Source organism: Eptatretus burgeri, chromosome 5 (genome assembly GCF_056783735.1).
Source record: "Eptatretus burgeri isolate ZD-2024b chromosome 5, Ebu_testis_v1, whole genome shotgun sequence".
In the NCBI taxonomy this organism is placed as follows: domain Eukaryota; kingdom Metazoa; phylum Chordata; class Myxini; order Myxiniformes; family Myxinidae; genus Eptatretus; species Eptatretus burgeri.
Genome location: NC_140965.1, coordinates 118736499 through 118752597, shown reverse-complemented (window position 1 = coordinate 118752597; position 16099 = coordinate 118736499). Strand labels below are relative to the sequence as shown.

At 40.2% G+C, this 16099-nt stretch overlaps 1 protein-coding gene across 1 annotated transcript in view; it reads left to right on the top strand.

Moving 5' to 3' along the window:
* Nucleotides 1-16099, top strand: part of OIT3 (oncoprotein induced transcript 3) — a 78100-nt gene that overhangs the window by 25512 nt on the left and 36489 nt on the right. Inside the window, exons 5-7 of the mRNA XM_085883489.1 lie at nucleotides 7632-7754; nucleotides 10406-10566; nucleotides 11448-11555. Coding sequence (XP_085739615.1) covers nucleotides 7632-7754; nucleotides 10406-10566; nucleotides 11448-11555 — 392 coding nt within the window. The remainder of the gene's footprint in view (nucleotides 1-7631; nucleotides 7755-10405; nucleotides 10567-11447; nucleotides 11556-16099) is intronic.

Sequence of the window (16099 nt, the reverse complement as noted above, 5' to 3'; positions counted from 1 at the left end):
GTTGACCTTGGATTCCATAGGCAGAGAGTTTGGAGAGTAAGGCAGGATGCCAGACTGTATCAAAAGCATAAGATATGTCCAGAGAGACGACCCTGATGTCATGTCTGACATTGAGGACCTCCATCCATTGTTTGGGTGGAAGCAACATGTTCGAGGCAGAGTGACCTGGTCTGAAACCAATTTGGTGATCTGGGATGAGGTTGTTGGGGAAAAGAAAGGATTTCATAAGAACTGCGATGATGGATTCCATGATCTTGCTGATGATTGGAAGGAAGCTGATTAGGCTGTAGTTAAGGAGATCCGTTTTTGTACCTTTTTACCCCACGCATGTGAAACAAAACATGGGGTTAAGCAATTATTTCATGTCTGCCCATTGTTCCATTTGTCTGATGGATCATTGTTACTTTCATACTTCTTTCTAATTTATATTTTATTATTATTATTATTATTATTATTATTATTATTATTATTATTATTATTATGTTTTTTAACAATTCTCTTTATTCATTCTAATTCATACTTTTTCTTCTCTTTTACTCTATATTCCTCTTTTTCATTATCTATCTCTCCAAGGAGAAGTGAATTCTTGCAGAATGTTTTATGTAAGGCTCACTTGGCTGTGCCTGGAAGGGTTTGAGGGTTGTGGAGTAGCGGCTGAAACCCGAATCCGATCCAGACTCCTCCGAATGACTCCATCTTTGCTCTTTACGTCTTCGCGTTCCTTCTTGGTGTTCCGTTTGATTATCAGTTTATGATCGCCAATTTGTGATCGAGGAACAACACAACTAAATTGAATGTTACATTTTGAACACTAATGGGAACATGAATAACAAGACAAGTCTGTCGTTTTAACCTACCTTGGCATAGAATTTGTCCCTATCGCTCGTGCGCAGAGACGAGTGAGATAATATTGTTATTCTGTCTGCTTGCCTGGCAGTTACACAAAATAGAAAATCATTCCAAACAGAAAACTTACTGTTTTTAAAGGACACAAACAATGGTAGGAAGTAATGGACCATGTTAGATATTGTGGTGTAAGAGATGCTGGGTAAAATGGTGGTGAAATCTAAAATTTTTAAAATGTATATGCCTTAAAACGTCAAATTAAATTTAATTATATCCTTGAACAAGCCTGGTGTTGGCTTTGCAGTTAATGTAGCTGTCTTGGGACCTTAGAGTCCTGAGTTTGAGCCCTTATTCAACCGTTGAATTAACACCAGGTGGGGTTGATTCAGCATGTCATCCTTCTGAGGTCGGCAAAATGAGTATCAGTGGACTGGGGCAATAACCTTTTGGGGTAACCTGCATCGGAGTGGCGATCCGTCCAGGATTTCACTCCCAGCCAACGAAACTGCCTCGGCAGCCCGATGCACCTTCACGGCATGAAAGGAATGGTATTATATAGTTCAACACTGTAGAACACAAATCACCTGCATCATACTTCCAATAACCCCCAGTTTTGACGAGGTGTGTTCAGTTACCAAGTTTCTTGTGGAGTACTCACCAAGTGGCTTAACCACTCAACCAAGCACTCTGTTCTAAACCATTGATAAGGAATGGCTGGCTTGGCAAACATTAGCTAGCTGCTTGGTAACTGAACACACTTTAGTACTTGGACAGAATTAATATATTTATCTGACTTCTGAAATGTTTATTTTATTTAAATTAAATTATACACTTGAAGACTGTCGGAAAAAAACATTGCTTGTCAAATACTTCCAAGAACCTCCAGTTTTGCAGTTTTTCAAATCAAATAAAGGTTCAGTGGGGGTGGTGTATAAGGGTGCCGTTCAGTAACACTGTGCCGGGCAGGGCTGGATTCACGTTTTGTGGGCCTGGTGCCAAACAAATTTGTTGGCCCCCATTTGGGGGAACCATTGCAAAAGACAGACAGACATCCATCCATCCATCGGGACCATACTCAGTGCAGAGCGTCGGTGCTGCTTTTGCAGTCTCCTTGGCTGTTGGACATAATCCTGGACAGGTCACCACTCCGACACAGGATACTAGCATGTTGGCACTCATTTTGCCGACCTCGGAAGGATGACAGGCCGAGTTCACCCCATCTGGTATTAATTCAACAACTGAGCAGGATTTGAACTCGGGACCCCATGGTCCTAAGCCCACCACCCCAACCATTAAGCCAACACCAGGCATAAAGACAGACAGATTGACACAGAAGTAATCTTTAACACAGCACCCAGCTGTACATGTTTTTTATTTTTTATTTTCTTTACAGGTTTTACAAGTTTAGGTTGCTGATGGAGGTGGCTGCCATTAGTATACCAGCATGTGTAGCCCGAGGACAGGAGTGTAGCCTTTTGTTGTGGATTTCTGTGTGTTTGCTCTCAAACGAGCCTCGAGAGTCTATATATATATATATATATATATATATATATATATATATATATATATATATATATATATATATATATATATATATATTTTTTTTTTTTTCATTCATGTTTTTATTATGGTTAGAATTTGGAGACACAGTGTATTCGGATGAAAAAACATCCCAATTGAATTCCACCATTCAAAAATACTCGAAAGTACCAATAAGTATCACAGTCATAAGTTGAAGAGAAAATTGGAAAGTGAATAGGTCTTCCGATTGATTCAGGGTGATGACAAATGGTAGACGAGAGAAAGTAACGATGTGTTCAGATGAGGAATGAAGGAATTGGTCGGTTGGGTAAAGCTCATGAAGTCAGACGAGAGTGGGACCTTGCAATATCGGATAAAGATCGAAAGAGATCCATCTCTGTGTGTGAATCCATGTGAGTGGAATGGAATCCAAACAATGCATTTTTGAAATTGTTCATACTTTTCATCCAATACAGGTTTTTAATGATACAAAAATGGGTCCGCAGGATTAAAGAAAGAAAGCAGGTCAAAAGCGCAAAATACGGGTCATTGCCATGTCAGGTGATAAGATCGCTTGTTGAACGCACAGAGAAAGGTGGCACGGCATGTGCAGGGAGAGGGTTGGTGACCTCACTGACAAACAAATTATGGGACATTTAAAATTGTGTGAATAATCAAGAGAAACCATCGGAGATTATGACAGATTTAGAATAGTATGAAGATCAGTGAATAATCATGAGCTACCATTGGAGATTATGGGTGAATAGTCATGAGATACTATTGGAGATTATGGGTGAATAATCATGAGATACCATTGGAGATTATGGGTGAATAATCATGAGATACTATTGGAGATTATGGGTGAATAATCATGAGATACCATTGAAGATTATGGGTGAATAATCATGAGATACCATTGGAGATTATGGGTGAATAGTCATGAGATACCATTGGAGATTATGGGGGAAAAATCATGAGATTACATTCGAGATTATGGGGGAAAAAATCATGAGATACCATTCGAGATTATGGGTAAATAATCATGAGATACCATTGGAGATTATGGGTGAATAATCATGAGATACCATTCGAGATTATGAGAGATTTAATGTCGTGTGAATAATTATGAGATGCAATTCGAGAGTATGATTGAATAATCATGAGATACCATTGGAGATTATGGGTGAATAATCATTCAATACCATTGGAGATTATGGGTGAATAATCATGAGATACCGTTGGAGATTATGGGTAAATAATCATGAGATACCATTGGAGATTATCGGTGAATAATCATTAAATACCGTTGGCGATTATGTGTAAATAATCATTTAATACCATTGGAGACTATTGGGTGAATAATCATGAGATACCATTGGAGATTATGGGTGACTAATCATGAGATACCATTGGAGATTATGGGTGAATAATCATGAGATACCATTGGAGATTATGGGTGAATAATCATAAGCTACCATTGGAGATTATGGGTGAATAATCATGAGATACTTTTGGAGATTATTGGTAAATAATCATTCAATACCGTTGGAGATTATGGGTAAATAATTATAATCATTAAATACCATTGGAGATTATGGGTAAATAATCATTAAATACCATTGGAGACTATTGGGTGAATAATCATGAGATAGCATTGGAGATTATGGGTGAATAATCATGAGCTACCATTGGAGATTATGGGTGAATAATCATGAGATACTTTTGGAGATTATTGGTAAATAATCATTCAATACCGTTGGAGACTATTGGGTGAATAATCATGAGATAGCATTGGAGATTATGGGTGAATAATTATGAGATACCGTTGGAGATTATGGGTAAATAATCATGAGATACCATTGGAGATTATCGGTGAATAATCATTAAATTCCATTGGAGATTATGGGTGAATAATCATGACATACCATTGGAGATATGGGTAAATAATCATGAGATATCATTGGAGATTATGGCTGAATAATCATGACATATCATTGGAGATTATGGGTGAATAATCATGAGATATCATTGGAGATTATGGGTGAATAATCATGAGATATCATTGGAGATTATGGGTGAATAATCATGAGATACCATTGGAGATTATGGGTGAATAATCATGAGATACCATTGGAGATTATGGGTGAATAATCATGAGATGCTATTGGAGATTATGGGTGAATAATCATTAGATACCTTTGGAGATTATGTGTAAATAATAATTTAATACCATTGGAAATTATAGGTGAATAGTCTTGAGATACTATTGGAGATTATGGGTCAATAATCATGAGATACCACTCGAGATTATGAGAGATTTGATGTGGTGTGAATAATGATGAGATGCCATTGGAGAGTCTGATTGAATAATCAGGAGATACCATTGGACATTATGGGTGAATAATCATGAGATACCATTGGAGAGTATGATTGAATAATCATGAGATACCATTGGAGATTATGGGTGAATAATCATTAAATACCATTGGAGACTATTGGGTGAATAGTCATGAGATACCACTGGACATTATGGGTAAATAATCATTGAACACCATTGGAGACTATTAGGTGAATAATCATGAGATACCAATGAAGATTGTGGGTAAATAATCATTAAATACCATTGGAGATTATGGCTGAATAATCATGAGATACTATTGGAGATTATGAGTGAATAATCATGAGAAACCATTGGAGATTATGGGTAAATAATCATGAGATACCCTTGGAGATTATGGGTGAATAATCATGAGATACTATTGGAGATTATGGGTGAATATTCATGAGACCCCGTTGGAGATTATGGGTAAATAATCATGAGATACCATTGGAGCTTATGGGTGAATAATCATGAGATACCATTGGAGATTTTGGGTGAATAATCATGACATACCATTGGAGATTATGGGTGAATAATCATGATACTTTGGAGATTATAGGTTAATAATCATTAAATACCATTGGAGACTATTGGGTGAATCGTCATGAGATACCATTGAAGATTACACGTAAATAATCAATAAATACCATTGGATATTATGGGTGAATAATCATGAGATACCATTGGAGATTATGGGTGAATAATCATTAGATATCATTGGAGATTATGGGTGAATAATCATGAGATACGTTTGGAGATTATGGTTAAATAATCATAAAATACAGTTGGAGATTATGGGTAAATAATCAGTAAATACCAGTGGAGACTGTTGGGTGAATAATTATGAGATATCAATGGAGATTGTGGGTGAATAATCATGAGTTGCGATTGAAGATTATGGCTAAATAATCATGAGATACCATTTGGGATTGTGGGTGAAGAATCATGAGATACTTTTGGAGATTATTGGTAAATAATCAGTAAATACCCTTGGAGATTATGGAGAAATAATCATGAAATACGGTTGGAGATTTTGGCGAAATAATCATTTAATACCATTGGAGACTATTGGGTGAATAATCATGAGATATCATTGGAGATTATGGGTGAATAATCATGAGATACCATTAGATATTCTGGGTGAATAACGAGATACCATTGAAGATTATGGGTGAATAATCATTAAATACCATTGGAGATTATGAGGGAATAATCATGAGATACCATTGGAGATTATGGGTGAATAATCATGAGATACCATTGGAGATTATGGGTAAATAATCATGAGATACAATTGGAGATTAGGGGTGAATAATCATGAGATACCATTGGAGATTATGGGTGAATAATCATGAGATACAATTGGAAATTAGGGGTGAATAATCATGAGATACCATGAGAGATTATGGGTGAATAATCATGAGATACTTTTGGAGATTATGGGTAAATAATCATTAAATATCATTGGAGATTATTCTGGAATAATCATGAGATACCATTGAAGATTATGGGTAAATAAACATGAGATACTTTTGGAGATTATGGGTAAATAATCATAAGATGCCATTGAAGATTATGGCTAAATAATCATTTAATACCATTGAAGATTATGGGTAATAATCATTAAATACCATTGTAGATTATGGGTAAATAATTATGAGATACAATTGGAGATTATGGGTGAATAATCATCAGATACCATGAGAGATTATGGGTAAATAATCATTAAATACCGTTGGCGATTATGTGTAAATAAGCATTTAATACCATTGTAGACTATTGGGTGAATAATCATGAGATACCATTGGAGATTATGGGTAAATAATCATTAAATGCCATTGGCAATTATGTGTAAATAATCACTTAATATCATTGGAGACTATTGGGTGAATAGTCATGAGATACTATTGGAGATTATGGGTGAATAATCATGAGATACCATTGGAGATTATGGGTGAATAATCATGACATACCATTGGAGATTATGGGTGAATAATCATGAGATACGATTGCAGATTATGGGTGAATAATCATGAGATACGATTGCAGATTATGGGTGAATAATCATGAGATACTTTTCGAGATTATGGGTAAATAATCATTCAATACCATTGGAGATTATGAGCGATTGAATATTTTTTGAATATCTTATGAATCATCATGAGATACCAATGGAAATGATGGGATATTTATAACGCGAGACGATTCGAGTGAATAATCTTCCTTTTTTTGTTTAAGGGGATTACAATTAGAGGTGTTTTGTTTGACATGGCACATTTTGTGAGTATATTATACTCACTGCCAAATTACATATCGATTTAAATATCCTGCTGTGTGTGGTGGTTGAACCTAGGTTATTAACAGTGTCAAGGTGATTGCAAGAAGGTGTGAATGTTTCCTATTGCTGCAGTTCAACCTGGGGAATTCGACACTCTTTTTTCAGACAGTGGAAGTTTCCACTGAGTAGCTGTAGGTATTGAAGAACAATGCAACAACGTTTTCACCACTCAACCACCGAACCGTCCCTTCAAACACTGGGTGTCAGGGAAACAGGATTAAGAGCCAGGATATTAAGCACTCATTTTTCTCTGTATCCATGCAATTACATCCATGACTGGATGTTGTTTTATATGCATCCATTCTATAACATGGCTGTCGATGTTGCTTTCTCTCCATCCATACCATAACATGATGTATATGTTGTTTTTTCTCCATCCATAACACGACATAATGTTGATGTTGTCTCTCCATCCATACCATAACATGATGAATATATTGTTTTCTTTCCATCCACACCATAGCATGACTGCACATATTGTTGTTAGCCAGTTTCTTCTTGAAATCTTGTGAGGATGATTGAGTTGATTAGTCATGTCGTTCACAGACACAGGTAGATGCGAAAGGAACAACGGTGGATGCAGCCATGTTTGTACAACAATGGGTGAGGACGTACATTGCGAGTGCCCCCCTGGACTCGTTCTCGCCAAAGACAACCACACTTGCCAAGGTTTGGAATTGAAGAATCCACAGCGGGCATATAGACGGTTATTTTGCAAGCGCAAATCACCACCTTACCTTCCCTACCCATTTCCACCCACTTGTTTTTATTATCCAAGTCATATCACATTTTTCTGGCTTTATTAAACCTTAAAGTCACATCATTGTGAGAAATATTTCATGTAACAAAGCTTAGAGCATAAAGCTAATGTTGAATATTTAAACCATATGTATAAGAAGAATATTGAATAATTATTCATCTTTTTTGCGGACGTTAAAGAGAAACAAAAGGTGTTACATTTGAAAGAACAACATGCATTGGTGAACTGAGAATACGATGCCCCTGAATCTTTACAGGAATTATTTGTTAGGTGGACTTTGTGGAATGTGTCGCCGATGTAGCCCATGTGAACAGTGGAGCAGGGATTTAGAATTTGGTCAGGGTGCCATCACACAATTGTCTACTCTTTTCTAAAGGTGTCTTGGGATCTATCACGTTCACCAATGAAAGCCCGAAGAGACGAGATGACATTCTTCCAAGGATGTTGCTGTGTGACTGGTGTTGCTTTAATGGTGAGGGTGGTGAGCTTGGGATCCTAGGATCCTGAGTTCAAATCACACTTGGCTGTTGAATTGATACCAGGTGGGGTTGACTCTGCCTGTCAACCTTCTGACGTTGGAAAAATGAGTACGAGCTTGTTGGTATCCTGTGTTGGAGTGGTGACCCATCCAGGATTGTGCCCAACTTCGGCAGCACCAACACTCTGCACAGAGTATTGTCTCGATGCATGTTGCTGTCATTAATGCAACTAGTGCGGGCCCGTAGGTGCGGCCCGTAGGTCCCCTCTCCCCCCCTCTCGCCCCCCCACTCTCGCACCTCCTCTCTCCCCCTCTCTTTAATTGTGATGCCCCCCTCTCTCTCCCCCCCTCTCTCCCCCCCTATCAAACACACAGACATTAATATTAAGACACACAGATATTAATATCAAACCTTGAAAAGGCACATCCGCGGGTCCCCAGCAATATTCCTGGAAAGTTTCAATCAGATCGGACCGTCAATCGTGCAAAAAAAAAACATTAAATGTGACGTCATAGCACCGTATCCTGTCATTGGTTGACAGATAAATGGCCGTAACTTGGGAAGCACTCGTCCGATTGATATCAAACCTTGAAAAGGCACATCTGAGGGGTCCCGGCAATATTCCTGGCAAGTTTCAATCCGATCGGACCACGGTCGTCGAGAAACTGCGGTCGCATACAGACACACACACACACACACACACACACACACACACACACACACACACACACACACACACACACACACACACACACACACACACACACACACACACACACACACACACACACACACACTACTGGAATTATAGATAGATGCTGTGCTTGCGAAGCACCAAGAGTTTTGTGGTCTTGTTGGGAATCGTACCCTGACAAGAAAGAGAATAGCACTCAGTAGGGCTCGTACTGCCAGGCTGAACGGTTAACGTTTTGTATTCTACTGATAAGCCATATCTGAATCTACACCAAAATCTAATCAATTCGTCCTTGTCACACACTCAACCTGTCCAACAAGTTTGCTCTGAAGCCGTCCATAATTTTTTGAGATATCATGCTCATCGACACAAACAGCCAAACAGACATGGGGGAAAACATAACCTCCGTCCACCTTTGGTGGCGGAAGGTAAAGATCAAAGTTGAGTATGCTACCTCTGAGCGCTTTCATCAATGCTCAAGCCTTTCATCACTGGCTCTGAAAAACTGAAAAACACGTGACATTTTATCGCCAATCATGGATCCAGAAGCATAAAACATGGCTGCCTCCAAATAAATTAATGGGAACATCAGCAAGCTGTATCTGCTGCCCAATGGTAGAATTCTTCAGGGAGAGATGATTAAAATTTCATCATGGCCACATCTTTGTGATTCTTCGTTGACATTTGTTTCGTTTCTCTTTCAGAAAGTTGGACATGATGTAATTTAATGTTTTACATTTAAAGTTAGTGATTATAAACAAGTAACTTCAATGCAAGAGGAGGCCATCAAGCCCATCATGTCCACGCATCTCTGCCGTTATCAATGTATCATCATCTCTGCCTCTACTAAGTTCCTATCCAATTCCAATTTAAACCTATTGACCATTTCTGCTGCCAGTACCTTTCCAGGGAGACCATTCCATGCTTTAAGTACCCTGAGTTAAAAATCCTTACCTTACTACCATCATAACTCTCCTCTTATTTATTCTCAAGCTAATGGAACCCTGGTCCTATTGCTGTTTATTCTGCTACGTTCACATTCTCCATTTCAAATGTATCTGGAGAAGCACGATGATGATTCTTGTTCTGGTTTTAATTTCCTTGAGAAAATGAGGCTGGAGTGAGTTAATTTAATGCATATTTCAAGAGGAAAATGGTTTTGTCATCAAAATATGAACTTGTATGAAAAACCAAACCGTCACAAATGTCAAGTGGTTGTCGATCATAAGTGGCATGTGTAGCACAGATTGGCTGTCACTGTTGTACCAGGTACTTACAAAATTTGGTGGCAAAACCTGCAATGAATAACGACTTAAGCATTTTAAAAGTTTATTTCATGACTATTTGACAACTCGAACAAAATGTATTGTTGCTAACACCATTGCAGTTCCCGTGCGCTGCAGTCCCAATGCTATTGAGGTGGCTGTACCCAAAGAACAGGCAAAAGGCCTGGACTTGTTCCTGGCCAATGTGTCTTGTAAAGGCATTTCCAACGGATCACACATCAATGCCAACTTTGGAATCCGTTCCTGCGGAACGACACTACAGGTGTGCTTTGTCATTCTCATACCTACCGACATTTTGTCCATTTGTGTCACTCGCCAACAGTACGTCCAGTCCGACTGGGCCCTAGGCTGATTTGTGGCTTCTTGCCTTTTATGCCTCTCCTTGTGCCCTTGTTCTTGTGAGTGGGTAGTCCACTCATGTAATGATAAGCATGAGCTGTAACACACATTACTCTTTTCTTTCTGCTTGTTTCCTCCATTTTTGGTGTCTTAACTTGTTTTATAACTTCTAATTTTTCAATTCCTACTTTGTTTTTGCTAGTAGAGTGTGTGTGTGTGTGTGTGTGTGTGTGTGTGTGTGTGTGTGTGTGTGTGTGTGTGTGTGTGTGTGTGTGTGTGTGTGTTCAGGACTGTTACACCCAAGGTGATCTTTAACTTTGTCAGGAGTATTTTACCCAAGTCTCTTATTGACCAATTTGTTTTTTAGCACATGCTGCCTGAAGGAAGAAATAGCAAGTATCACATGCATTTCAGCCTTTGGGCTAACGGGGGATGCGAATCGTTTTGATAATCTTTGTATGCTCATATTTTGAAGAACAGTCCGAATTTTTGTGGTTGTGTCACTTTTGTTTTGTGTAAAAAGCTGTTTCTCAAAAAAAAAATAAACCGCACCATCTCGTACTGGTGTTAATGTGAACCTGTGTTAATCCATGAGACCATTGCACACTGGTCCTTACAGGTGGTGGTTCATGACAATGCCCTATGGAGATCTATTCTCTGATTTATTTCCTCTGTTCCTTGTGAGACCGCTTTTCGTGCAACGAGTGCAACACGCATCTTTCTTGAGTCGTGTAATGGGCCGTGGGTCTGATTTACACTTCAGTTGTGATGGTTAGGGGGAACTCAGGTGTTGTGCTTTTCCAGGTGATGGAAGACAAGATTATTGCAAGCAACATCCTCACCGGTATTCCAAAACAGGGTCCTGGCAGCAATGGAGACATGATTATCCGCACGAACAGACTCGAAATCCAAGTGAGAGAGAAAAATTTAAACCTGATATTGGTCAAATTGTTCCACACACATAATTTATTAAATTACAATGGTTGGGATTATATATATATATATATATATATATATATATATATATATATATATATATATATATATATATATAATTCTGAATAGTACTTGTGATTATGGATCAGTGGCTACACATAACGTGAGAAAATGGATATAACAGTGTATTTCACATAGCTATTCTTATTGCTTATCCGCATCATGTGTTTTGACAGATAAGGCCGCGTTATAGTCACGGTGGAGAAAATCTTAGGTGCAAAATCATACCTATTGTTTTTTCTTTAAATAATCCATGGGTCTGATTGATTTTCAGATTCTGCAACCGGTCCAGACGGCATCAGCCCACGTGTCCCAAAAACCTGCTCTGCTGCTCTTGCTCACCCTCTCTTTGTTCCATTCACCCTCTCATTTGCTCAAGGCCATCTGCCATCTCCTTGGAAATCAGCAAACATTACCATTCTGCATAAAAAAGGTGCAAAAACAGATCCCTGGACCAACAGACCATTCAGCCTTTCCCCAATTATCAGCAAGGTTATGAAGTCCATCATCACCACTGACATCAAATCCTTCCTCTTCTCCAATGGCCTGAATTCTGATCATCAATTTGGATTTAGACCAGGTCCCTCTGCCCGAGATATGCTGCTTCTGCTCTCCCATCAATGGATGGAGGTGCTCAGTGCAGATATGAAATCAAAACCATATCCCGAGACATATTGCATGCCTTTGATACGGTCTGGCACCCTGCCCTGCTCACCAAAGTCTCTTCCTGTGGTATCCAAGGACATCTCCACTCAAGGCTCGCAGACTTCCTCTCCTGTCGCAGTCAACTTGTGACCCTAAATGGAGTTCTCTCATCCCCTCTTACTGTCCAGGCTGGAGTTCCTCAAGGTAGCGTTCTGGGCCCTGTTCTTTTTCTGGTTTTAATCAATGATCTATCCGACTCTCTGGAAAATTCTCTTTATCTCTTTGCTGATGACTCCACCCCATCCCTCAGATCAGCCAGCAGCAGCCTATTCACTCTCTGCAGATCTGGATAAAACCACAAGCTGATCCAACACCTGGAACTTGTCCTTCAGTCCTAACAAATCTCTCACTCTCACTATGTCTCTCCGAAAGGACCATCTGTAACCCCCCCCCCCACCACCCCACCCCACCCCCCATATACTTTCTCAACAATCCTCTTGAAGAAGTCCTTTCATTCAAGCTTTTGGGTCTCACTATATGCCATGATCTCTCCTGGGAAAGCCACATTTCCAAGCTGGCCTCCAAAGCCAGTTTCTGACAGGGCATCCTCCATCGTGCAAAGTCCTTCCTTGCAACACCTGAGCTCCTGACCACAGACACAGCTTTCATCCACAGCCTGATGGAGTACTGCTCTCCCCTTTGGGCTGGTACTCCCGCCTCTCACCTTTCCCTGCTCCACGCTGTGGAAACCAAGGCACTTAGGATCATTGGTATCTCCCATGATGAAGCTGATTATTTGGGTCTCTCACTCTGTCACCGCAGGCAGGTCGGTTGTCTTTGTGTCTTCTCTCATCTCCTCTCTGGCTCGTCTCCCCTGCTTTGTTTGTGATTTATACCCCCCCCCCCCTATATTTCGCAGGACACTCAAGGTTTACCAGCAAACCCTTCTCGTAAAACTATCAAACTCAAGATTCACTGCTCACCTTCACTCTTTCATTCCTCTTTCTTCCCACCTGTGGAACAAACTCCCACACTCTATTCAATCCCACTCTCCCCTCCATGTCTTCAAAACAGATGTTCACCACACTCTCATATCTTCCCCCATCCAAAACCATGATCTTTTCTACCCCCACTCATCCACCCCAAACCCACCTCCTTCAAATTCCCTGTTTCCTTTCCTGAAAGTCCCTGCAGTGTCCATCTTGTTTACCTCATGTACCCCACCCCATCCCTCTCCCTTCCACACATCTAATGTCTCTGTTCCCCACTATTTTGTGCTTCCCTCCCCCACCACTCTTGTCTCCTGCTCCCCTTGTTATATATTCTGTGTTAGCTCTTATACGAGCCTCGATATTGTGTACAAATTTTTTTTTTCAAAAAGTCCCACTTAAATTATCACAAAAAGCTATGGTTCCCCATTCGATTCATCTGAAGCTGGCAGATGAGTTTATTCCAAAGTCAAAGCAAAAGCAGTTCTCATAATTCTGACATGGCACAACACATAACAAAGCAACTCATGACTTGCTGTTCTCCCAATTCCCCTCCACTACTCTCCTTTCCATTCATATACCCTCGAAGAGAGATAATTCCCAAAAGCCCCCCCCCCGCCCCCTGCCTCACTTTGGAAAACACTCGCACTACAACATTTTAACTAGTTACTCTTCACTTTTCTCTACTTTTAGAAGAAACATCTCATTTCAACAATCATTATGTTGTCATATATAACTAGAACAGCACTCGGTAGAGCGCACACCTCCCTCCACAAGGCTGAACAGTTACGTTTTGTCTCCCACTGATAAGCCAGGTCTGGATCTGAACCTGAACCAAAATCTAATCGGCTTGTTCTTGTAACCTACCAAATTCATGCACCATGTTTTGTCATAACCCGTCCATAAGGTTTTGAGATTGTGCTATACTGTACATCGTTTTTGGCTCAATCTCTCAATCTCAATGGTCAAGAATCACTTGTAGAACTAAAAAAAATTCTCATATCCGGATCCAGATCTTCACCAAATCGAATAATTTCATCCTCGTCGCACTCTTAACCTCTCCACCAAATTTCATCCAAATCCTTCCATGATTTTTTGAGATATCCTGCTCACAGACAGACAGACAGACAGACAGACAGACAAACAGGGGTGAAAACATAATCTCCATCCACCTTGAGTGGTGGAGGTAACAAATAAACACCTCATTCTGTCTCGAATCATAGATGTGCAACACTGCCTAACAGACACTCCAGTAAATAATTAGCTACATCCTGGACACTTGGAAGTTGCAGATTTAATGTTTTTTTTTTGTTTTTTTTTGCATCGTAAGAACAGGAGAAGGCTTGGACCCGTAATCTTTCCAATTGACTTCCTCGAGTAAGGGAAGGGAATAGGAGTTAACTACATTGAGTCAACTGTCATCAAATGGAATCCAGACAACACGAGGAAGGCAGATTACCGCACCCTGAAGCGAGGTAGGCATCAAATGCGAGGAAGGCACCCTGAAGCGAGGTAGGCATCAAATGCGAGGAAGGCACCCTGAAGGTCATTAATGAGTCAGCTCGGCAATCCAATCATGAGGTCGGAGTTCTCCTGTAACGAACTCGACTTCCTGAAGCTTGGAGTATAACTATATAATACTGCTACCTTTAGCTAGATTTTAAATTTTGAATCCACAACCTTTTGGCCATCTGTTCAATATCCTTTACCAACAAACAAGAGGTTAGGACCGTCTTCCTGGACATATCTCGGGCATTCGATACAGTCTGTCATCCTGCTTTGATTACCGAACTCTCTGCCGGTGGCATCAGAGGCCACCTTCATTCGTGTATTTCTAATTTCCTGCAGTCACATGTTCCCATCAATGGAACACCCCCTCCACCTCTTTTTTCCTAGTGGAATGTGGAGTTCCCCAATGCAGTGATCTGGAAATGATTACACTCCAGTCTGAGAAATGGAACACATCCTTCAACACTGGAAAATCTCACAGTTTCACCCTGTCACTTTGAAATGATCATCAAACAAATTCACCTATTTCCTTGGTCATCCACTGGAAGAGGTTCAGTCTGTTGAACTTCGAGGCCTTTCCATCAAACATTAACTTTCAGCATCTCAAGGAGATTGGGATGGGCCAGTCATCTGCTTGGGAGATGGCCAGACGGAGACCCCCTGGTGTACAGAAAGTGGATGCAGCAACGTGCTGTTATAGTGCATGCTCCCATACCTGACCTGACCTGATTAACTTTCCTGAGCTAACCAAAAAGAGCAAAGCTGGTCTCCAAAGCGAGCCACAGACTGGGCATCCTTCATTGATTCAAGTCTCTCTTTTGAAAATCAGAGCTACTCACAGTCTCCCAGTGGCAGATTAACGCATGGGCACACAGGGTCCTTGCCCAGGGGTTCCAAGCTCAATGTGGGCCCCGGGCAGAAGCAGCATGCAACCCATGCAACTGCATGGGGTCCCCAGATAACATGGGGCCCCACATGACCAATTGTGGTTCACAATCTTTTGAGATGCTCCCCCAACCACCACCTCCCACCCCCAAGGGTGGTGTCACACTTTGTCGACAAAACATATTAACTTGTGAGTGGTGATAAACACAGCGCAAAGGGAATGCTCCATCTCAAGGAAAGAAAGCATTGTCACATCATGAATCGATTCAAACATGTTTTCCCCTGATGTTTAACTAGAAAGGACTACTGTATTACCAAAATAGGGGGAAAGGTTAATATTACTAGAGTAAGCAAGTGGAATAATAACTACGTTTAGTGTATACAAATGCAACAATAATCACAACAAGATTTGTGTAATTCCTCATTATTTCA